The 25,369-nt window shown below is 42.9% G+C and overlaps 1 protein-coding gene across 3 annotated transcripts in view; it reads right to left on the reverse strand.

The window, feature by feature from the left end:
• arhgef2a (Rho guanine nucleotide exchange factor (GEF) 2a) overlaps nt 1-22,885 on the reverse strand; it is a 49,711-nt gene extending 26,826 nt beyond the window's left edge. For all 3 annotated transcript variants that reach the window (XM_068599124.1, XM_068599125.1, XM_068599123.1), the window contains exons 1-12: nt 22,698-22,885; nt 18,926-19,088; nt 18,206-18,273; nt 17,096-17,159; nt 16,824-16,956; nt 11,583-11,692; nt 9,893-10,036; nt 8,524-8,774; nt 8,031-8,156; nt 7,169-7,286; nt 6,930-7,009; nt 5,863-6,034 (exon numbers count right to left, since the gene is read on the reverse strand). In XM_068599124.1, the coding sequence (XP_068455225.1) occupies nt 5,863-6,034; nt 6,930-7,009; nt 7,169-7,286; nt 8,031-8,156; nt 8,524-8,774; nt 9,893-10,036; nt 11,583-11,692; nt 16,824-16,956; nt 17,096-17,159; nt 18,206-18,273; nt 18,926-19,088; nt 22,698-22,760 (1,492 nt within the window). In that variant the 5' untranslated portion in view covers nt 22,761-22,885. The remainder of the gene's footprint in view (nt 1-5,862; nt 6,035-6,929; nt 7,010-7,168; nt 7,287-8,030; nt 8,157-8,523; nt 8,775-9,892; nt 10,037-11,582; nt 11,693-16,823; nt 16,957-17,095; nt 17,160-18,205; nt 18,274-18,925; nt 19,089-22,697) is intronic.
• Nucleotides 22,886-25,369: the final 2,484 nt, after the last annotated feature.

Here is a 25,369-nt window from a genome sequence, read left to right on the forward strand (position 1 = left end):
ATTAACTACAAAGGCGTGGTATCAACTACGGGGGCGTGGTATCAACTACGGGGGCGTGGTATTAACTACAAAGGCGTGGTATCAACTACAGGGGGGCGTGGTATCAACTACAAAGGCGTGGTATCAACTACAAAGGCGTGGTATCAACAACAGGGGGGCGTGGTATCAACTACAGGGGGGCGTGGTATCAACTACAAAGGCGTGGTATCAACTACAGGGGCGTGGTATCAACTGCAGGGGCGTGGTATCAATTACGGGGGCGTGGTATCAACTCCCGGGGCGTGGTATCAACTCCCGGGGCGTGGTATCAATTACGGGGGCGTGGTATCAACTACGAAGGCGTGGTGTTAACTACGGGGGGCGCGGTATCAAATACAGGGGCGTGGTATTAACTACAAAGGCGTGGTATTAACTACGGGGGCGTGGTATCAACTACAGGGGGCGTGGTATCAACTACGGGGGCGTGGGCGTGGTATTAACTACAAAGGCGTGGTATTAACTACAGGGGCGTGGTATTAACTACGGGGCGTGGTATCAACTACGGGGGCGTGGTATCAACTACGGGGGCGTGGGCGTGGTATTAACTACAAAGGCGTGGTATCAACTACGGAGTGGCGTGGTATCAACTAAGGGGGCGTGGTATCAACTACAAAGGCGTGGTATTAACTACAGGGGCGTGGTATCAACTACAGGGGCGTGGTATCAATTACGGGGGCGTGGTATCAACTACGAAGGCGTGGTGTTAACTACGGGGGCGTGGTATCAACTACGGGGGCGTGGTATCAATTACGGGGGCGTGGTATCAACTACGGGGGCGTGGTATCAACTACGGGGGCGTGGTATCAACTACAAAGGCGTGGTATTAACTACGGGGGCGTGGTATTAACTACAAAGGCGTGGTATTAACTACAAAGGCGTGGTATTAACTACAAAGGCATGGTATCAACTACGGGGGCGTGGTATCAATTACGGGGGCGTGGTATCAACTACGGGGGCGTGGTATTAACTACAAAGGCGTGGTATTAACTACAAAGGCGTGGTATCAACTACAAAGGCGTGGTATTAACTACGGGGGCGTGGTATTAACTACAAAGGCGTGGTATTAACTACAAAGGCGTGGTATTAACTACAAAGGCGTGGTATTAACTACAAAGGCATGGTATCAACTACGGGGGCGTGGTATCAATTACGGGGGCGTGGTATCAACTACGGGGGCGTGGTATCAACTACGGGGGCGTGGTATTAACTACAAAGGTGTGGTACTAACTACAAAGGCGTGGTATTAACTACAAAGGCGTGGTATTAACTACGGGGGCGTGGTATTAACTACAAAGGCGTGGTATTAACTACAAAGGCGTGGTATTAACTACAAAGGCGTGGTATTAACTACAAAGGCGTGGTATTAACTACAAAGGCATGGTATCAACTACGGGGGCGTGGTATCAATTACGGGGGCGTGGTATCAACTACGGGGGCGTGGTATCAACTACGGGGGCGTGGTATTAACTACAAAGGTGTGGTACTAACTACAAAGGCGTGGTATTAACTACAAAGGCGTGGTATTAACTACGGGGGCGTGGTATTAACTACAAAGGCGTGGTATTAACTACAAAGGCGTGGTATTAACTACAAAGGCGTGGTATCAACTACGGGGGCGTGGTATCAACTACAGGGGCGTGGTATCAACTACGGAGTGGCGTGGTATCAAGTACGGGGGCGTGGCATTGACTACAGGGGCGTGGTATTAACTACAAGGGCGTGGGCGTGGTATTAACTACAAAGGCGTGGTATTAACTACGGGGGCGTGGTATTAACTACAAAGGTGTGGTATAAACTATGGAGTGGCGTGGTATCAACTACGGGGGCGTGGTATCAACTACAAAGGCGTGGTATTAACTACAAAGGCGTGGTATTAACTACAAAGGCATGGTATCAACTACGGGGGCGTGGTATCAATTACGGGGGCGTGGTATCAACTACGGGGGCGTGGTATCAACTACGGGGGCGTGGTATTAACTACAAAGGTGTGGTACTAACTACAAAGGCGTGGTATTAACTACAAAGGCGTGGTATTAACTACGGGGGCGTGGTATTAACTACAAAGGCGTGGTATTAACTACAAAGGCGTGGTATTAACTACAAAGGCGTGGTATCAACTACGGGGGCGTGGTATCAACTACAGGGGCGTGGTATCAACTACGGAGTGGCGTGGTATCAAGTACGGGGGCGTGGCATTGACTACAGGGGCGTGGTATTAACTACAAGGGCGTGGGCGTGGTATTAACTACAAAGGCGTGGTATTAACTACGGGGGCGTGGTATTAACTACAAAGGTGTGGTATAAACTATGGAGTGGCGTGGTATCAACTACGGGGGCGTGGTATCAACTACAAAGGCGTGGTATTAACTACAAAGGCGTGGTATTAACTACGGGGGCGTGGTATTAACTACGGGGGCGTGGTATCAACTACAGGGGGCGCGGTGTCAAATACAGGGGCGTGGTATCAACTACGGGGGCGTGGTATCAACTACGGGGGCGTGGGCGTGGTATTAACTACAAAGGCGTGGTATCAACTACGGAGTGGCGTGGTCTTAACTAAGGGGGCGTGGTATCAACTACAAAGGCGTGGTATTAACTACAAAGGCGTGGTATTAACTACGGGGGCGTGGTATCAACTACAAAGGCGTGGTATTAACTACAAAGGCGTGGTATCAACTACAGGGGGGCGTGGTATCAACTACAAAGGCGTGGTATTAACTACAAAGGCGTGGTATTAACTACGGGGGCGTGGTATCAACTACAGGGGGCGTGGTATCAACTACAAAGGCGCGGTATCAACTACAAAGGCGTGGTATCAACTACGGGGGCGTGGTATTAACTACAGGGGCGTGGTATCAACTACGGGGGCGTGGTATCAACTACGGGGGCGTGTTATTAACTGCACGGGCGTGGTATTAACTACGGGGGCGTGGTATTAACTACGGGGGCGTGGTATCAACTACAAAGGCGTGGTGTTAACTACGGGGGCGTGGTATCAACTACGGGGGCGTGGTATCAATTACGGGGGCGTGGTATCAACTACGGGGGCGTGGTATCAACTACGGGGGCGTGTTATTAACTACAAAGGCGTGGTATTAACTACAAAGGCGTGGTATTAACTACGGGGGCGTGGTATTAACTACAAAGGCGTGGTATTAACTACAAAGGCGTGGTATTAACTACAGGGGCGTGGTATTAACTACAGGGGCGTGGTATTAACTACAGGGGCGTGGTATCAACTACGGAGTGGCGTGGTATCAACTACGGGGGCGTGGTATCAACTACAGGGGCGTGGTATCAACTACGGAGTGGCGTGGTATCAACTACGGGGGCGTGGCATTGACTACAGGGGCGTGGTATTAACTACAAGGGCGTGGTATTAACTACAAAGGCGTGGTATTAACTACGGGGGCGTGGTATTAACTACAAAGGTGTGGTATAAACTATGGAGTGGCGTGGTATCAACTACGGGGGCGTGGTATCAACTACAAAGGCGTGGTATTAACTACAAAGGCGTGGTATTAACTACGGGGGCGTGGTATTAACTACGAGGGCGTGGTATCAACTGCGTGTTATTAACTACAAAGGCGTGGTATCAACTACGTGTTATTAACTACGGGGGTGTGATATCAACTACGGGGGCGTGGTATCAACTACGGGGCGTGGGCGTGGTATTAACTACAAAGGCGTGGTATTAACTACGGGGGCGTGGTATTAACTACAAAGGCGTGGTATCAACTACGGAGTGGTGTGGTATCAACTATGGGGGCGTGGTATCAACTACAAAGGCGTGGTATTAACTACAAAGGCGTGGTATTAACTACGGGGGCGTGGTATTAACTACGGGGGCGTGGTATTAACTACAGGGGCGTGGTATCAACTACAGGGGGCGTGTTCTCAACTACGGGGGCATGGTATCAACTACAGGGGGGCGTGGCATCAACTACAAGGGCGTGGTATCAACTACGGGGGCGTGGTATTCACTACAAAGGCGTGGTATTAACTACAAAGGCGTGGTATTAACTACAGGGGCGTGGTATTAACTACAAAGGCGTGGTATCAACTACGGGGGCGTGGTATCAACTACGGGGGCGTAGTATTAACTACAAAGGCGTGGTATTAACTACGGGGGCGTGGTATCAACTACAGGGGCGTGTTATTAACTACAGGGGCGTGGTATCAACTACGGGGGCATGGTGTCAACTACGGGGGCGTGGTATTAACTACAGGGGCATGAAATTAACTATGGGGGCGTGGTATCAACTACAGGGGCGTGGTATCAACTACAGGGGCGTGGTATCAACTACAGGGGCGTGGTATCATGAGTGACAGCATAACAAAGAAGGCTGAGAACTTACCTCAACTACGTTGCCTCCAGGAAGCATAGGTACCACCAGAATTATGACTCAATACTTTCCAAACTCCATATTCACGTGATTGGCAGTAAACAAAATTGACATCGGTGACAAAGTTATGTATAGCAAGCGGTTGTACACCATACTTAGTATGAATCACAGTATAAGAGCAATAAACTATGCCAGGTTGTGACGTTCAAAAACCACACTATCTGATGAACACACATTGAACACAGCGCACTGTCCTTGTGATGCCCTCCGGTGTGTGAGATGAACAGGTTTTGAATGAATTGGTTTATTATTTTTGCGTGAGGCAGATGTGGCTTTGAGCCTCTGTCACATTATTTTTTAAAGACTATAAACAGATCAGATTTGAACCCAAATAAATAAGATTCAAAACTGTAAAAAAAAAATAAAAAAAAAAATTTAAAGTTGAAGATAGAAAACTGAACTGAATCAAAATAGAGTAACTCCCCAAAAATGTTATACACACATTTTTTTATTCAAATACATGAATTTTCCAAAGTTCAAGACCAAAACTTGGATTTTCAGGTTCAAATCTTTTTTCCAAATGTTTAAAACTATAGTGGAAAATGGAGTGGCCAATGGAGCCGATTGTGATGTGTGTCTGGATGGCTTTCTCCCATCAACCTCGACCAATCATCTTCAACGGTTTCTACTTCTAAATCTTCTATCTGTCTCCGGGACTCCGTTCCGACGAGGCTGCTTAAAGAAGTTTTGTCTTTATCTAGCGTCTCTCTACTAGATATTATGAATGTGTCTTTATTAACAGTTATGTTCCACAGTCGTTTAAAGTGTCTGTAATTAAACCTCTCCTGAAGAAGCCCACCTTCCATTTAGAGGTGCCAACTACAGATCTATCTCTAACCTTCCCTTCCTCTCTAAGATACTGGAGAAGGTAGTCGCACAACGGTTGTGTGACTTTCTACCTCACAATAGTTTATTTGAGGAGTTTCAGTCAGGATTTAGGAAGCATCATAGCACAGAGACGGCACTGTTTCCTGTGAAAGGGTTTTTACCGTCTTTATTTGGAAAAAAATTTCCTGATCCGATGTGTAGTCCCGGGACAGGATGTATACAGATTGTAAAGGACTACGAGGCAAATTTGTATTTGTGTTTGTAACAAATTAACTCTACCTTTAATGTCTTTCTGTAATTATACTGTGTTCCTCACAGTGTGTTGGTGACTGTGTCAACCATATTAAATGAACAAGTTAGCAGCTATTACGGAGCCTGTAGTTGTTCCAGTTGCTCAGGAAGGTAGCCATGACAATAAGCCCTTGTTTCAGGGAGCCTGTGACAGTCGTTCCAGTAGTGGTTGTTGACCCATAATATTTTCACATTATTGAATATGAAGCACCAGATTGAGTCTACAAGACATCGTTCCGTGCAGTTATATATACTGTAATATATACTTTATTTTACCCACAGACTAAGGTTTTCAAACCTTTGAGTCGGGATCCTGGGGTTTTCCAGAAAAGCGTCCCATCATGGACAAGTCTCCGGCGGAACAACTCTCCAGGTTTGAAAAGTCCACCATCTCTTACTTTGGCCTCAGCCCGCGGGTCCAGCTTGGACTGAATCTCTTGCAGACGCTGTGCGTTCTCCAGGTCCTCCATCTGCCAACCAGGATAAAAGTAATCCTATAGTATTAATGAACGTCAATTACATTTCAATTAAATATAGTAGACCATGCAACAACAACTAAAACGGGGCTGCATTAGTCATCTTAAATATTTAAACTTTTCATGATTCCAGTAATCTTGTAAGAAGTTTAATATGATGAAATGACTATTTTTTTAATAGTGCAATGATCCAAGATGCTGAATCACTACTGACCTTAGTAAAGTGACCAGGTGTGGATCTGCCACCCATGACTGATCTATTTGATTATTCTTTTCTTTTTTTTAAAGATTTTAGGACAATACTTTGACCAGGCACATCTGACTGTATGTTATAGAGGGGCAGACGAGAAAGATTGGAAATGACGGGAATGACACATAGGTTCCCGGCTGGAATTCAAGTGAGGCAGTCACTCAACAGGCTGTAATATAAATACATCCAGGCAACTTCTCACCGCTAATGTATATCAACAAAAAATGCCACTGGAAGGCCGAGACTTCACTCAGCCCTCACAGAGGGTTGTGTGCTCAGCCCCTTCCTGTTCACGGTGTAGCCACTTGTCTGCTTAATTAATGAAACTTCAGAGCCATGTCTATGTACCTGCAGTGACAAAGGCACGGCTGCCACTACCACCAAATTTTAAATAATAATTAGCACCCCCCTCACACACACACACACACCTACACACCTACACACACACACACACACACACACACACACACACGCGTGTTGTAATTATCATTTATCCTGTGTTTTTCCCTTTTTTTTTGTCCTGTTATCTTTTGTCTTGCAATAAATTAAATCACTGATGCCATAAAATGTTTTGAGGGGGAGCATAAAAAATGCTAATGACCATTAAATTGTCTCATGGCCAACTAAATAATTGTGTACCTGTTGGTCTATTGAACGAAGAAGTTCTCTGACCATGGAGAGAGCCTGGGCCAGAGAGGAGGCTTCTTCTTCATCATCATCTGAAAGACAAATTAACAAGCAACCTTACTGTGGGGTACGACAACCTAGTACGACATCACAGTGATATACTGAATATAATGTGTTCTTTGCATATGCCTACTGTTGCCTGATTTTACATTGCCAATGATTATGAAACCATTATGATTATGATTATTTACCGCTGGTATTGTCCAGAATGCGCTGAACAAGGACAGGATACTTGGAGATTCGCTGAGTCACCAACAAGATGCACTCCTGAACACCATGGCAGCGTAGCAGGGGTCCGCGACTCACCCGCTACCCAGCGACAGAGAGACACACACACTGACTATCATGGCTGACATTTCTTTTGCATTTAGTTTGAAAGGCATCCTTGAGGACAATACCACTGTTTTGTAATAGACAAGATAAGGCAAATTAGAGCAAACTGGAAATATCTGAATCAAAACCTTTTCGACATATTTCTCTTCTCAGAAGGCTGTTTGAGGTCTGGCAGGCCTAAAGCACCTCCACCTGAGAGACCAGTGGGCTGGATATGTAAACTCCCAGATCCAGCTCCCCCTCTCCCTCTCCACCTCTGAGCTGAGAGCGGTCGGACTGACTGTGTTATGAGTGCAGGCTACCATTTGCATCATTTAAGGAAGTTGTCTAGAGTTTCTCTGCCTTTTTTTTGTCAGAATGTGTCTGGTCCTTTAAAAATGTGGTCTTGTCATCGCGTTAGTTACGTTGATGTGGACTACATGCATTATCCGTTAATGATGCAGCATCTCGTCATGCGAGTGTTTATGTATCTGCACTCTGCAGTTAGTGTATTTGTATGTGTTGCGCTTCATATAACACTTTATTTCACTTGTCAAACAAATAATAACCTGTAGCTGTGGCGTCATAATGAGGTGATGAGGTTGTTCAGCTGTAGTAGAGATGGCACTGAAAGCCCAGGTAGAAAATGCACAATCTCTCCATAATCTGCATAATCTCACTATTTTCTTATATGTAATGCACTCTACGCTGTCTATTTGATCTGTTTTTGTGCTGTCTTACCCGTATGAAGCACTGGAACTTCTTGTCTCTGGCCAGCAGTTCCTTGTACAATTTGACAGCCTTCAAGTGGCGGCTACAGAACTCAGCGTATGTCTTTCGCATCTCATCTGCACACTGACCTGAGAACTGGGAGAAGAAAACATGCACACATCAATTTGTCTGTGAACATGAGTGACAAGACACTGTTCAAATCTAGGGTCTGTACTTCGAAACAAGATTTGAGGTAACTTCAGAGTAAACACAACATAAAAACAGTAGTGAATAGCAACGTCACAAAAAATATTTTATTGAAACTAAAAAGCTAATACAAATATCAATACGTATTTGTGGTTACTTTAGCAATACATCACAAATCAACTAAAACTTTAATATTACGAATGAAATGACATGAAGACCACTCCTGTCATGAAATATCTCTGACTAGAAAAGCATTGTTTTCTTTGTGTCACTGTCTGTGTCACTGTGCCAGTGTGAATAGTTGTGAGAATGCCACCTGCTCTAGTAGGATGTCCCCCAGATGGTGAATGGTGAAGTTGCGGGTGGATCCAGACTGCAGACTGATGTTGCGCTGCAGGAGAAGCTGTGCTAGGAAATGGGAGTGTATCCTGGTCAGCTGGTCCAAGCAGGGGAACATGGCATACACAGTGCACAGGTCCAGCTGAAGCTCCTCCAGCATGCCTTGCCGGAACACCCTCTCCATTATATGCAGCGTTCGCATGTGGTGCAGCTCTGTCTGAATCAGCTCTGAGAAGGACGGAGACACACACACACACACACACACACACACACACACACACAATTAAAACCTTCTCTGGATATTTATTTATTTTCACTAGCTACTGTGTATTCAAAAATACATTAACCCGTTGAAAACTGTAGAACCAATTTCTAGACCTCTTTTTCCCTGTGTTTGAGTCGTCGTAGGAGCCCCAAATTGATTCCAATACTTGTATTTATTGTATGAATTTGTTCTGCAAAGTGCAAAAAAAAAACACTTTTAAAGGATATTTTGATAATAACTATGAACATTCAGCATGATATGAGCCAGATTTCCCAAAAATGGCTACTCGAGCGGTCAATAAGACACCTTTTTGGAAAGATTAGGACCTAAAGCAATGATGTCAAACTTACGGCCCGTGGGCCAGATCCAGCCCGCCAGGGGGTCCAGTCCGAAAGAAGAAAAAAATATTATTATTTTTTAATCAAAATTAGCAGAGCTGAGATTCAAACCTCTGATCCTCTGCTTGTAAGACGGACATGCAAACCATTGATCCACAATCGCAACTGAATTGAGCATTGATTATTGTGTTGGAAGTGGATTACATCATGAAAGTGGCGTCACAAACATGTCGCAAAGCGAGGGAATCTGCAGAGGAAACCCCAGGCAGATAACCACAGGGCTGACGTCTGAATTTTTGTTTTTTATGTTTTTAGGTAATTGTTGAAAGACCTTAAAATAGAGTTTATCATCCAAAAACCTTCACCAATGATTTAAACATAGAGAAATATTATCGTTATGTATGTGTTATTATGCTGTGATTTTACTGATGCGGCCAACTTGAGATCAAAATGGGCAGCATGCGGCCCCTTCACTAAAATGAGTTTGACACCCCTGACCTAAAGAATCTAATCTGCAATAAAAAATCCCCATAAAACAAAGTCTTGGCCTGTTACGAAGGAGTTTCACTCAAAAAATTGTTGTTCGGTTCAAAAATGGAAAAATTACGTATTTTATGCCAAAAAATTGTCTGAATGGGGTATGCTGGGACTTAAAATTAGCACAGGAGGATTTTTTCCCGCAGTTTCCAAAAGGTTAAATGTCTGGATTAAAAATGAAAAGGTTGATCAACTACAACTCTCACCATAGATGACATCCTGCCTCTTGATGACGTTTTTGCGGTGTGTCTGCAAGTAGCTGCTTTCCACAGCCATGCTCCATGAGTCAGCCTTAAAGTCCTGGCCCTCCAGCTCCAGATCCTCCAATACCGCTGTATAGTAGATGTCTCCTAATAAGAGAAAGCCATCAACGTCAAAAATCATACGTCTGAGGGAAATATTGAGCTTTTTTACACAACATATATTTGACACTTATATGCTAAAATATGTTGACTTTATCAAATATGATGCAGTGATATGACTACTACCCAGCAGTTCACAGTAACGTACAAACTAGAATAGTATATAGGATACACAACACTAAAAGAGACTTCTGATACTTTACATTTTGCTCATAATACTTCTGCATTTTAAGAATTCAGGACTTTTATATTTAGATTATTGGTCTACAGAAATGTACTTTGATCCTAGCCACTTCTCACAATTAGTACATTGGTCGTATAACCGTCAACTGGCCTAAATCATTCACCTCATGCCTCATCGAAATGATATTCCTCAAAACCCAAATTGCACCATGGAGCCCAGACTGCCGCTAACTAATAATTACTATAACTGCACTCCCTAAATGATTACTATTTAACTTGTGGAGAAAAAAAGTGGTTTGATTTGAGAGTGAAGCAGACAGAGGGGTGTTTGAAGGATATTTCCAGGATGTAAAACTGTCTCAGCTGTGGAAAACAAAAAAGCTAAACCCTACAGATCACAGTGTTAAAGTGACCTCCACATCCCCTTGGGTCAATATTTCAATATTTTATGTATTGTATTGTAGTGTGTAGCATTTCTAATGCCGTACTTGAATCGTCACATACCTAATAAGATCACCGAATTGTCTCTAATTGAGCTTTGAAAAAGAAACATACACTTTATTAATCCCCTTGGAGAAATTCTTCTCTGCATTTAACCCATCCTTGATTAAAGAGCAGTGGGCTGCCCTGTGAGGCGTCCCGGGTCAAGTGTCTTGCTTCGGGACACTTTGACGTGTGAACTATGGGGCGACTAGGGATCAAACTGGCTACCTTGTGGTAACGGGACGACGACTCATCGCCCTGAGCTACAGCCGCCCCAGTCACTTTAATGGAAAGTAGTTAGCAGATAAACAAACTGGCTTTGTTGATATATGTGAAAGTCTGTGTTTAAACTTTTAAAAACAATTTACATTTGAAAGGCCCATTCAACCGTGAATTAATTATTTTGAATGTAATGCACATCTTGGATAGTAATATTTGGGAAAAGAGAAGCCTGAGCTATTTGTCAATCTACATAACCCCTACATCTTAAACATCTGTCAATCACTCCTCACGCATGCTCACTCAGACGGCACTCAAATCCCAGCAGAGTCCAAGCACTGACCCTGTCAAGGCTTTACCATCACATATCATCTATGAATAACACATAATTATCTTTTCTTCATCCAAGTGGTCTCTACTGATTGAAATATTTCCCCTTCTATTGCACTTCTAACTATTACTTGCCTCACTTACGTCTCCTCCATCCACCTTACTCAATTTACTTATGGCTTCTTTTCAAACATTTACTCAATAATTTAAGTGAAGGTCTACATATATACCTTACCAACTAGCGAACCAACATCCCCCCCCAATGTATCCAGATTCCCCAGCCATTTTACTATGATGGATAGGTTGAATGGAGTGATACCGTCATCATTGAGAGACTCCACTGACATAGCTCTGGTCCTGAAGCTGAGGGAGTCTGTAGACTGGGAAAGGATCCTGCGCAGCCCGAGTGGAGAGTCGTCATTTAGGGTCCTACAATACACACGGACGCACGTGCACACACACACACACGCAAAAGGACACAGCACATGTATTGTATAGCACATTTCAATAACAAGGGGATTAAAGTGCTTCACATTAATAAAAAAACATTAAAAGCATCAAAACATATTGCAGAAGAAAACAAAATTTAAAAACAATTAAGAACATTCATTATTACATTAAAAACAGTCAAAAAGCAAAAAATAGCATAGTGTAGCAATTAACTCAGTAATTCTCATACTGTGATGCGCGATAGTGGGACGAAGAGGTATTACAATTGGGATGCAGAGTGTGATGCTGTTTATATATATATATATATATATATATATATATATATATATATATATATATATATATATATATATATATATATATATATATATTTCAAATTAAAAAAATTATAAAATATTTTTTGATAACTTATTTTTGGAGGGGGGTAATAGGGATAAACCGACTACCTTGTGGTTTCAGGACGAACACTCTCCCCATGAACATGAGAACTTTAGTACACAGACATAAAACTTCATTAATAAATACGTGGCAAAATGCCTGCACTTTCGTGTAAATGTTTACGTTACGCCGTTAACAGGTTATGCTTGGTGTTTTGCTAAAAAGCCTCGGTGAGATCGGCTTTTTTACAGTTGGGTCTCTCAAATTGTCATGATGTGAGTTTGTCTGTTTCCTGTTTTATTTTGTGGTTTCTGCACTTCCTGCCCCTGTGATTGCCAGTTGATTGTCCTTTATTGTTTCCTTTATTGGTCTCCTGCCTCAGTGGTGCAGTGTGGTATTATACTGCGTTGTTGCCTGTGTGTTCCTCCGTGTGAGTAAGGTTGTCCACCCTTTCTGTTTAAATGAAATTATTATTTTCAACTGTTGCTCTCGCATTTGGGTCCTCTCTTTAACCACCACATAACAAAAGCGAGATATCAGCTCAACATTAAGCATGAATTGAGGGCAGCTGTATCAAATCTACAACCCCATTTTAAAAATGTTTGTCGAGGAAAGTAGCTCAATGGAGCCACTAAAACTGATACAATGTGATGCTCACACATTTGCACTCATTTGGATTTGCACAGATTGAACGTTATTGTTATTTTCTTGAAAATATACTCAGTTTGCAAAACAGGTTATTTGCAGACACGATCTTTTTTTTGTCAAATATTAGTTATTTTTTGCAAAGACAGAACTTTATTTCCAATTACATTACATTTCATTTAGCTGATGCTTTTATCCAAAGCGACTTACACTAAGTGCATTCATGAAAACAAACTCAGAACAAGAATTAGGAAATACAATTTGTTCAATAAAGTTATACTACAAAGTGCTGTCAGTAAGAGACATTTAAGTGCTACTAAAGTGCTACTACTGTGCTACCTTCCTTATTCAAGGTGAATTCAATAAATATGTGTTTTTATTTTGTGACAGAACATGTAGACACTTTCTGTTGTCCTGATGTCAAAGGGGAGCTCATTCCACCTGTGAGGCAATGTTCTAACAAAGTGATTGCACATGCCTGGTTCTGGTCTACTTTCTGTTCCAAGAGTCAGAAGTAAACATGGAGAGGCAGCGTTCAGCTTTTCTCCTCCACATATCTGGAATAACATCTAGATTACATTTGAACAATTCAATGTTGTCTGTGGGTAAGTCAAGGCTACACATGCAACACTGATGCTCTTGTTGCTTCAAGAGGAGGGGGACAGAAAAGAAACGTGGTACAATCTAAAAATGCTCAGCATCAAACTCTTCATTGATGATGTAAAACAATGGCTGGTTGACAATGAAAGGTGCCCCAGTACTGAAGGTGGTGTTCACATTAATGGGTTTAATGTAAAGCCTCAGTACAGCATTTCCAATGTCCAATCCAATGCTTTAAGCTAATGGTCAAGTGGAAGTAGTGTTTCAAAAGGCAGCAGTTCGTCAACATCGGCCACATGCTTCAAGCAGAGGTAGAAAGGGTTGAGCTCATGACACATGCTGCAGCGCTGTGGAAGAAGCATGCTTTGGAGGAGCAAAAGGAGCAACTAATGGTGCATTCACACCGAACGCGTAAAGAAATTTCTCGACGCGCGTCGAGATTTTTTTCGACGTGCGTCGAGTAGTGTGTTCACACCAAAAGCAGCAAGACTAATCGCGGCGCCACAAAAGGGGCGTGGCTTATCTCAGCCGCTTTTTTCCTTGAAAAAAGCGTTTTTTTTCCGTTTAAAGACTATAGATGAAACAACCACTAGCTCTGCTTTATACTTATTGTGGAAGTCACAAAAACGTGAGAACATAAACTCCGTGGTGTCTGGGTTCATAATAGTATCCGTAGTCCCACAACAGCCTGAATGAAGCCGCTATCAGCTCCTTCTGGAGGACCAGCAGCAGCACCGTCAGTTCGACGGTGACGAGTGGACTATCTCAACGCTGATTGGCTGACGCAACTATGACTCACGCGTTTTTGCAGCCGGAGTTGGGAAATTTGAACTCGCGCAACAACAACTCGCGCGTCAACCCGAGTTCGCTCCGCGACCTGCGGGCTGTTCGTGCTGCTTCTACGCGTCTGACGCGCTGCCTGCTGGAAAATACGCATCTATGCAGCTCTGACGCGGCTGTGCCTTGACTTTACATGAAATCTCGACGGGCGTCGAAATGTTGACGCGTTCGGTGTGAACACAGCATAAGGAGGCAAAAAGAGCAACTGGAAATGAACACTGAACTAACAGCCTCTTCAGCACAGCTAGCAGTGTTAAACGGCTCAAAACACGACGTCTCAAAAGCACATTCAGATGGTCTGGAACGGCACTCAATCCTCATGCTGAACGATACAAACCACAGCCAAAAGAATTGTTTCAACACCAATATTCAATGTCTGCTAACGCTCAACCAACAATGGTAAAAACAATGAAAGTGGACGAATATGAAACTACAAAAGCAGGTATTCAGACAAAGTACATGTGGCAAACATCTGATCAAATAAAATCTCGGCACTCAGATGTACATTATGGTGGTCATCAAGCAACACATCTCAAGGCAATCCTCAGATACCTGGCGAGCTCTACAGTCTGTTACAAAGACGAAATGAAATAACAGCAATCCTTGTACAGACACAGAACTCTCAGTCTCTTCCACACAGAGAAATTCCAACTTTCGCTGGAGATCCGCTTCAATTCAGATCCTTCATCAAAGCTTTTGAACATTGTGTTGAAGCCAAAAACTAACAAAGGTGACTGTTTAAATCATCTGGAGCAATACACTAGGGGGCAACCATGAGATCGTGTACGCAGTTGCCAGCATATGGTTCTAGAAAGATGGTACTCTGTGGCCAAAGACCTCCTTCAAGCACACAGAAATGAGGTTAAGGTCACGGCTGCCTTTGTGGACAGAATTGTTGGATGGCCTGCTGTTAAAGCAGAAGATGGTAAATGGTTGCAGGCATATGCATTGTGCTTAAGAGAGTGTTGCAATGCTATGAAGAAGTTACAATATTTGGACGAACTTAACATGCCAGCGAACATGAAAACGATCATGCAGAAGCTTCCTTACAAGCTCAGAGAAAAATGGAGAACAGCTGCATGTGACATTGCTGGAACGCAAGGTCGCAGATCTGGTTTTGAAGACATTATGAAGTTCATTGAGTACCAAGTGGCATTAACGCTGATGTCCACTTGTTGATTGGCACAAACGCTTCAAAATTAATGGAACTGAGGGAAGTGGTCAACAGTTGAGGAGAAGGACCGTACGCAGTAAGAACCCTATTGGGGTGGGTGATTACTGGGGCTCTTCATAGAAACACTGCAGAGCAGTACGAGAATGGCTACCCTGCTGTTGCTGTTAATAAGATTGCTGTTGACCAGGCGAAGCGACTGGTCCTGCAAAGGGACATTGATAAACAGTCCCAGCCCAAAAAGCTAGATGAACAAGTGACAAGCCAGAGGTCTGTTGCTGTGGAAAGGGTAAAAATGAAGGCTCAGGACAAAAACAGGGCTCTCAAGTGTCACGCATTTCGACCTTAAATCACGCCCTCCCGCCACACATCGTATTTCTCACGCTGAAAAAAAACTCCAGACTATTTAATGTGCCGCAGCGCGCAGACATGACCTGGTCGCACGCCGCCCTCACCACGGAGGAATCAAGATTTGTCTTCTTGGGAGGCAAATGACAAAGAATAATAGTGAAAACTCAAAAACATGTTTTGAGACAAAGGAGCAGTGTATGGGCTATAATTTAGTTATTTTATGACAGGTTGTGGGTACCAGTCATTCGTTTTTCATCAGAATTTGATTGACTGATGGTAAATCTTAATACTGTAATATTTGAGACCGCACATGTGACAAGAAAAAAAGGTGTTAAGGGGTGACTAACTTGTAGTACATGGCAATTGAATAGGTCTTTTTAACAGAAGAAATTTTGACATGTCACAGTGGTAAAAGCGCAGCTTTACATATTGAAATGAATGATGGTACAATTCTATTTATCTATGTGCATGTTTGCTTACTGTTACTTCCATTGAAACACTTGAATTGAACATGAGTCATGTTCGTGTTATCAGTATTACATAAGCGCTTCCTGCTATGACAAGCCCAAATGTCTGTTGTGAGAAAGGTCTAGGCTAAATGGAAAGTCTATAAGAAAAATACCATATTTTTCACGTAAAACTTTCATTTGTTACCTCCCTAAACATTGTTACCGTGAATTTATTGGCTAAGTCGCTAGTTTGAATTATTTTCAGCACAGCAAAAAAAAAAATTCAAGATGTCGACGAACAAACAAACTTCACTCCAGAAACAAAGTCTAGCATCACTAATTGGGTTAAAGAATTATCTTCTAATTAGTTTATCTACATTTAAAAATCCATCAGCTGTATATTATTTCATGCAAACATAATATAATCCAAACCAGGATAAGACTCAAAAGTGTGTATATAATGATGAACAATGATCTAGGGTCAGGGTTAGGGTTAGGGTTGCACATCCTGAAAAATGAAAAAGAAAAAAAGATATACCTTGCAAGTTCACAGGATCAAGATCCACAATTATTGTGCTTGTGGACAAATCCTACAGTGGGACGATGCTAGACCATATCCTTGTTAAGTGTGCCTTACATTGTGTTGTAGATGCTGGCCAATGAAAGTGAAGCTCACCCTGCAATATTGTTGGTAGAGACACTCTTAGACAGAGATAGGCTTGAGCGTCCACGGCGGGATCCCAGCAGGGACTGTCGGAAGCTTTCAGAAGGGTAGATGGCTGAACTTGGACGCTCACGCATTCCTTGAGCTGTGGAGTTTGAAAAAAAGTTGCCAGAGAGTGGCAGGCAATTAGGAGGAAAACAGAAGGAGAAAAAATAGGAACACTAAATGAGAACAAATTGAGATTGGAAAAGGAGACTGAATATATGTGTAAGAAAAGCTCTCACTTTTTGTGCGCAGCGTGACATTCTGTATGGCTGAGTTATTCCTTATTAGGGCCATCTTCTGCTGCTGTATTAATAAATAAGACAAATCATAATGTTACATGTGCAATAGCTTTCTATATGAGGTAAATATATATGTGTTTCACTACTGAGACAAGAGATCTCAATCTGTAATCTTACGTCGCATCAACATGAAAATCATGTTGACACTAAACTACCCTGTATTCTAATTCAAGAAACTCTGACAACACTAGCACTGCTCTCTCAAACTCTCCATCACATTTCCATCGTTTAACTGCCATCAATTTGTTTAGAATCCACATTTAACTGCAGGAAATGTTATCAATAGATCTGCTGGCCTCTCCCCCTTCAGTTGTCTCACCAACAGTCTGTCATCTTTATCTTCTTATTCAAAATTTAACTTCTTTAATTATACATGAAGTTTCCGACCTAAGAACGTGGTAGTACTCATACTTCAACATTCAAGTCAAACATTGAGTCCAAAAGCATGTCATGAGTGTAAAGTACAAACAAAATATTTGTCTGAGACCAATTATTATATAACCGATTATTATTATTCATTTCCAATTCTAATGATGTTGAGGAAGAGAGATTGGGGCTTGATCAATGTTGTAGCAGTATGATCTTTCCTTCAAGTGTTTTAAAAATACATCCTCTGTTTGTGTGTAATCTTTGTGTGACTACTTCTTGTTCCTCGTATTCTACAGGTTTGTATGTTGTATATTTACACTTGGTCGGAATCTGTCGGGTTGTAGAATATCACTTTAATTGGCTGTCCGATTTTGTAATAAATGTGAATCTTGTACCATGTAAATAAAAAAACATACCGTATATTGGAGCATCTATGCCCCTCTATGTCCGATAATCTCCTTTTGCTTTACCTTTTGGTTTGAATTTTCTCAGACTACATGATTTTTTATTGATGACCAAAGATGTTGTGATATTCCGCTCACAATTGACCAGACAACTCAAAATTGCAGTGTAAAGAGGCTTTAGAAGAAAAATGTAATAACTCTCTTAATACGTGTAAAAATAATTGAAGGAAGATAATAATTACAGTTCTGATGATTTGTGGTGTAGCCTTCATCTTACCCTCTGTTTCATTTTGGCGCAGTTTGGCAAAGTGTCTCGACAGCGGTTGTGGATAGTCACATTACAGGCTGGAAAAAATGGACAGATAAAAAGGACAAACGGGTTATATCTCGTCTCTCGTTACCATATTTTCTTCCAGATTACAGTCGCAATTTGAAAGAATTGTAAAATAATCAAAACTAAACAATGCTTGAAAACAACCGGGTTTTCGGGACCTGGCCCCACCTTCAGCCACCGAAAAAAAACATATTATTAATTATGAAAATTATAATAATAATAAATTATACAAATTGTCAATATTTGTGTTATGCTTTTCCTGTGTATCCTCTCCACCCGTGCACCTCTCAGCTGTCACTGTGCACGTCTCTACTGCGCTGTGCACATGCTGGGGCCAGGTCTACTTGACCCAAGAAAGATGTCTCTGAAAAGCAGTTTAGCCAGTCACTGATTAAAGATATAAATGAGTGACGTACAATTTATCCAATCAGCTCGCATTTGGCCCTAGGGTGTGCGTTCTTGTCTCTCGTGCTCATCAGGGCAAGCCTCTCGAGGCGCCATTAGAACAACATGACAGCGGTGAGTATACTAAGCTAGCATGTCAGGCTTAGCGAATGTAAGTCATAGATACCTTCACAGACTTACCTAAATATGAACTGACAGAACTTTTACTTGTACTTCCGTTTACCCACCTCTCAGTGTACATGTGCACTATGTACTTACTAGGGCAGCTGAGCGCCTCTTTAGCAGTAATACTCTTGTTGCATGATGAACAGAGTGTGGTTCCTGACACTGTCAATGACGTGAAGAGGTGACCATTGCTGTAACGTGCCTCCCTCTCCCTTGCCGCCTTCTCTCGCTCCCTCATGCGCTCTCTCTCTTTATTCTGAAAGAAAAAACAGAGAGTCAGTGTGGAAAATACTTCCTGTGCATTTGTTATGAGACCTCTGACCTCAGTCAGTATCAGGTTATTTAGTGGCGGGCCATCAGGGCCTTCTAACCCTTCTCTGGTGGCCTAAACAGAATCACAAAATCATAGCTATTTTTTTTTTTAAGGTGCACACATTGGCGCGGTCAGAGAGGCAGACTCAAGAGGCAATAGCGTAGGTGTGTGGCTGGCCGGTGGAGGAGTGAGTGGTCCGGCTCCTGTCACTTCTTATCGGTGAGGTGCAGACAGCGGCCCTGGAGCTGCCACCGGTGGCCCGACGCCATTGTGCGGACGTGCTTAAAGCCGCCTTGTATTGGCTGGGCCTAACACCGGAGGACCACTGGTGGTTGTTTAACAAGGCTATGCTGGAGCCCGAGGACTGCCCATTTGCGTATGAGCAGGGGCTAAGGGACACCGCGACCAGATGGCTGCTACACAGGAGCAGAGGAGGGGCGCAGCTGGTGGTGGTGAAGAAAGTCCTGGATCAGTTTGCGGAGAGACTGCCAGTTGGAACGTTGGGAGCGTGGGTCTGCTGCCCTACATCGCTGGAGTTAGCCATGACCCTGGTGGAGGACCACCTGGTGGTTCATCCAAGTGGTCAGGGGGACAGCAGTTCCACACTGGCTCCAACCCAGCTGGTGCCTGCCCCACGAAGGAGGTTCCCATCAGCCAGGTGAATCGGGTTGCCAGCTGTCCAACACCCTCCTCCGGTACGAGGGTGACCTACTGCGTTCCGTTAAAGATCCAGGGGTGTACACATCAGGCAATGGTGGATTCGGGCTGTACACAGTCTGTGATTCACCAGAGCCTGGTTCGGACCGGGGCCTTTGTGGAGGCATTGTGGGTGAAAATTATAGAGATGTTCACTGGACTTAAACACAACAAAAACAAAAGAAATGATAATAGACTTCACGAGAACAAGGCGGGTGGAGCACGCTACCCTCCGGGTACGTGGAGAGGAGGTGGAGAGGGTGGACTGCATCACATACCTCGGAGTCCACATTTCATCGGACCTTACCTGGTCCAAAAACATCTCCCACCAGGTGGGGAAGGCCCAGCAGAGGCTCTACTTCCTCAGGAAGCTGAAGCAGGCTCACCTTCGTCAACACCTGCTGATAAACTTCTATCGGGCGACCACTGAGAACCTCCTGACCTACTACTGCACTGTTGGGTTTGCTAGCTGCACAGTGGAAAACAGGAGAGACCTGCGGCGGGTGGTAAGAATGGCAGAACGAGTCATTGGGACCACACTACCCCCCTCAGTGACCTATACGCTGACCGGCTCTGTAGGAAAGCCAGCTGCATCTCCAGAGACCCCACCCACCCTGGGCATGGGCTCCCCTTCCTTCGGGAAGGAGGTACAGAACAATCGCAACACGCACAAACAGACTATGGGGCAGCTTAACCCCCCCTCCCCCCCTCCCGATCCAAAGGCTTAGAGCACGGGCAATATTAACGGCACATGCACTTTAATCCACTTATTTCTGATGTCTACATGTGTTACTTTAAATGTCTACTTGTTATGTGTCTATGGTTGTTTTAAATGTTTGTCTTTGCCATGGGAGCAGCTTAAACTGTTTTTCATTGTCTTTGGACAATGACAATGAAGTATTCAATTCAATCTTCAAAACGAGTATCTGTACACTGTACTGAATACTGTAGACTAAATATTGTACCATGAGAATTGCCTCCGCTGTCACAGTGGTTCATCCAACTGGATGGTTGTGTCTGTTTCTGTGTTTTTGGATAGTTGTACAGTCTTACATTTGTCAGCCACTTTAGGTCAACACCTAAAATTTCATTACAAGCCTGTTTGGTCGTCATTTCCCAGATGTCTGGCTTTTTGACTTGCATAAAAAGGAAAGAGCTCTCAAATTATGCAACAGTTGCTCACTTCTGGTCACATCCAGTCCTTGCAAAATGGTTTCTTGTGATCTGGGGTCTGATTGCTGTCACAAGTTCCTGTTTTTGGAGGAAAAAACTCCCTGGATTCACCTGCCATCTCAGGGTGTGAAGTAGTCTTGTGTTTCATTTAGCTTAGATCTATAGAGCTGTCTTGGTAATTACGCCTGATCTTTTTGACACCTTCTCTACTTACACTTGACCATTGCCATGCTATTTGGTAGTTTTACCCACATAACTTTTGTAATGAAGACTAATGCTGTGTTAACACCAAATGTGACACAATTTTTTGCATCGCGTCTACTGCGTCAGTCGTGTTGCACGACAAGAATAGGGTGTTCACCCCAAACGCAGCGTGAATAATCACGCCGCCACAAAGGGTGTGTGGCTTATCTCCGTCACTTCTCTCCGTAAAAAGAACAATCTTTTCCGCTATTGACTATGAGAGAAATAACCACTAGTTCTGCCTAATATTTGTTGTGGAAGTCACAAAAACATCGGAAAATCGAACGCCCTCGTGTTTGGGTTCATAACACCAAAATTTGTGGCTGGTCACACGTTAAAATTGTGCCGCGTTTGGTGTGAACACATGCAGCATAAGCTATTTAGCTAGCTTGCTACACAAAACAGAATGAAAGCTCAGTAAATATGGCTAATGCTCACTTCTACAACGTATTAGTTTTCTCGCAAGAAGTTCATATCTTAATTTGTTTTCTAAATGGATAACTTACAAAAAATAACATTTGTTCTCTTCATTGCAGAAATTCAAGAGGTCCTTGCAACTCCTCAGTGAAGCTTTCATAGTAAGAGTCTGTTACAATTATTATTTGCCAAGTTCTCATCTCGCACAACGGGATATGCATTTGAGTGATCATTGTTTTTGTCTACTATGTATAACCACCTTGAAGCCGAAGTTCAATACTGTCTCGAACTGTATAGTCAGGGTGGATATTGTGCAGCTGATGGTGGGAAATTGGGGAGCCTTGGTAAATCAAGCACAGTGTGTGTGTGTGTGTGTGTGTGTGTGTGTGTGTGTGTGTGTGTGTGTGTGTGTGTGTGTGTGTGTGGGTGGGTGTTTGGGTGGGTGTTTGGGTGGGTGTGTGGGTGTTGGACTAGACTAGTGCCACAGTAAATCTAGCAATAGCTAGGTTTTTTATCAATTTATTTATACACATTTTTGAGGCCTGTAACAAAGAAAGCAGTAATATTCCAGACACACACCCACTGCCATTTCTATGGCAACAGTTGCTATAGTTAAATATTCAGTGAAAAAGCACACTGTGTACAAGCAAACATACATACACACCACCACCTACATCCCAAAAATACAGAGAGATTTATCCTGTTCATCTAGAGAAGAAATGCATTGATATGAGGGCCCGTGGCTGAAGAGGCCCATGCTCATGCCGTAGTGGGCAGGCCCTGTGTCAAATTGAGGAAACGTATAATACTGACAGTGCCAAACCAGGCAATGACACTAATATAGACAAGGGGGAAGTGACAAAAAAATCTACAAAATAACATTTAGTCGTAATCTCTAAATATCTGTGCTTTTGACTGTCTTTTTTAAACATTGTGTGGTTGACCTTAAGTGAATCCAATGCCAAATTCCTGATGTTAATGTCTTTACTGTTATACTCAATGATGAACATAATGCAAACTCACCCGCAGGTTGATTTCCCTCATCCTCTCTTGTCGCAGCTTCGACAGATTAGCAACTCTGGACATTGTGACAAACTGAAAATAAAATATCCAATATATGGGCAGTTGTATACCTCTCCAGATCCCTCAGATGCCTACCAAAGAGACACAAAAAGCCCCAAAAATTCTTCCCTCACTGGCCAACTGCAATGTGCTTCTGCTTCTAGTGAAGTGACTGTTCCTGTGAGAAATCTGACTTCTGAATCATCACCGCCCCCTCACACACACGCACAGTGTTCAGCTGTGTGTGAATGCCTAGTATAGACGATTATCTGCACTTTACTACATCCTAATATGAAACCATTTACAAAATGCTAATATTTAAGAGCATCTTTTTATACTGAGAAAAGAAAAGTTGATGTTGAATATGTTTATGTTATGTCTAAGAGCATTATGAGTTAGTGGGCTGTAACATGGCAAAGGCTAAATTTGCAACACATTCATCTGAAAGTATGCAGTTAAATATGTGGGACCTGCCAGGTGAGTGATCTGTTCATTAGTAATTACTATTAAGGGCAATGTGGTTTTTAACAACTGATCACCGGCATACAATTCAGTCAGGAGAGACTTAATTGCTTTAAGTGCATGTTATTGCATATTAGTGCATGTTAGTGCATGAGCTCTGCTATGAAAAAGAGGCAACGAATAAGCTCTGCAATGAACAAATGAATAACGTCAGCTTTCACTATGAATTAGTGAATGCATAACGTCAGCTGTGACTATGAACTAATGCATAACGTCAGCTATGACTAAATGAATAACGTCAGCTATGACTATGAATGAATGAATGCATAACGTCAGCTATGAATGAATGAATAACGTCAGCTATGACTATGAATGAATGAATGCATAACGTCAGCTATGAATGAATGAATATCATCAGCTATGCCTGTGAATGAATAACGTCAGCTATGACTATGAATGAAATACCATAGCACGGCAAGTACAAACTTGTGTACTTTTGGAGTTTGGACTGCGTGCAGACGCCCAGGGACAGAAGGACGCAGGACGGTCTTTCTGCAGTTGCAAAAAGCTGACTTAATGACGTCACCACCTCAGCTGTTGTTGTCATGAGTTTACTCTGATTCTTCACTAAAATGCATTTTTACAGTCAAACAAAATATAACAACCCTGCTTTTTTCGTTTTCATTTAAAATGATAATAATTGTATTGTAATTGACACATTACAGGCTAACCGCATAATGTGACTTAATACGAAGTGATTTAATAACCAAAATGCGATTGTAATATTGATTCTATTGCCTAAAAGCATTAAAAGGTTGGAAACTGTTGAGACGCTTCCTCATACGACTAGGTTGTGTAGCAAGAGTGAAGTGATCAAGTTCCTCTTTGACAAACAAAGGAAGTGTATCCTGTTGAGCGTTTGTGTGTGTGCGTGCGTGCGTGCGTGAAATCTGTGACTTTGTATATCTCAGGCGAAATGTCTAGGCTCGGCCAGGCGAAGGCATCTCCGTCTCTAAAATATATCATATGTCAAACCCTGGCTGTGATTATAGTTATGATATATATTTTGTGGGTCCTTAATGAATTAAGGACCCAAATATTTTCAAAAATAATTGTTGAGCAGTCCAATCAAATCATGGAAAGCAAGATGACTGTGTAAAAATAAGCATGAGAGCAAAACATGCTATTAACCAGGTGTGAAACTTTTTGAAGTGATTGCTGATATTATTAAGTAAATTTGCCAAAGTAATACTACTGCCCATAATCGGAACTAGTTTTTTATTAATTTTATCTCATCCCATCTGACATTTGGTAAAAGCAGGGTTCACCTGGACAGGTAGACAGACTTTCGCATGGCACACAAAGACAGACAACCATTCCCGCACATTTTCACACCTCAGGGCCATTTAGAGTCATCAGTTAACTGAGCTGTATGTCTGTGAACTGTGGGAGGAAGCCAGAGAACCCTGACACAGGAACAACATGCCAACTCCACACATGTCGTTCGGCCAGGGATTGAAACCAGGACCTTTTTCCCGATAGTTAACAGTGCTAGCCAAAATCATTTTTATGCGAGTGGAGAACATGGTGAAAGCTGCTGCTTAGAGTTATTTGGCAACAGACTTCAAAGGTGGGTTTGGTGTAGACAAAAAAGATAGCCATACAGAAAAGTACTTCATAGCCACCGTGAAGTATGGTGACGAATCTTTGATGTTGTCGGGCTGTTTTTTCTTCCAAAGGCCCTGGACATCTTGTTAGGATACATAGTATCATGGACTGCATCAAATACCAGCAGGTATTAAATGAAAACCTAACCGCGTCTGCCAGGAAGCTTAAAATGGGTCGTGATTGGACCTTCCAGCATGACAATGATCTAAAGCCCACCTCAAAATCTACACAGAAATGATTCACTGACCACAGAATAAAGGTTTTGCTAAGACCATCACAGTCCCCCGACCTAAACCCCATAGAACATGTGTGGGATGAGCTGAAGAGGAGAGTCCACAAAGCGTCGACCTCAGTATCTGAAGGATGTGGAGAGAATCTGCATGGAGGAATGGTCTCAGATCCAGTGCCATGTGTTCCCCACCTCACCACGCTTAAAGAAGAAGACTCAGAGCTGTTATCTTGACAAGCGGTGGCTGCACAAAATATTTAATGGAGTGTCAATA

The sequence above is a fragment of the Clinocottus analis genome, unplaced genomic scaffold (genome assembly GCF_023055335.1).
Source record: "Clinocottus analis isolate CAN_PGR_092001 unplaced genomic scaffold, fCliAna1.0.p SCAF_43, whole genome shotgun sequence".
NCBI lineage: Eukaryota > Metazoa > Chordata > Actinopteri > Perciformes > Cottidae > Clinocottus > Clinocottus analis.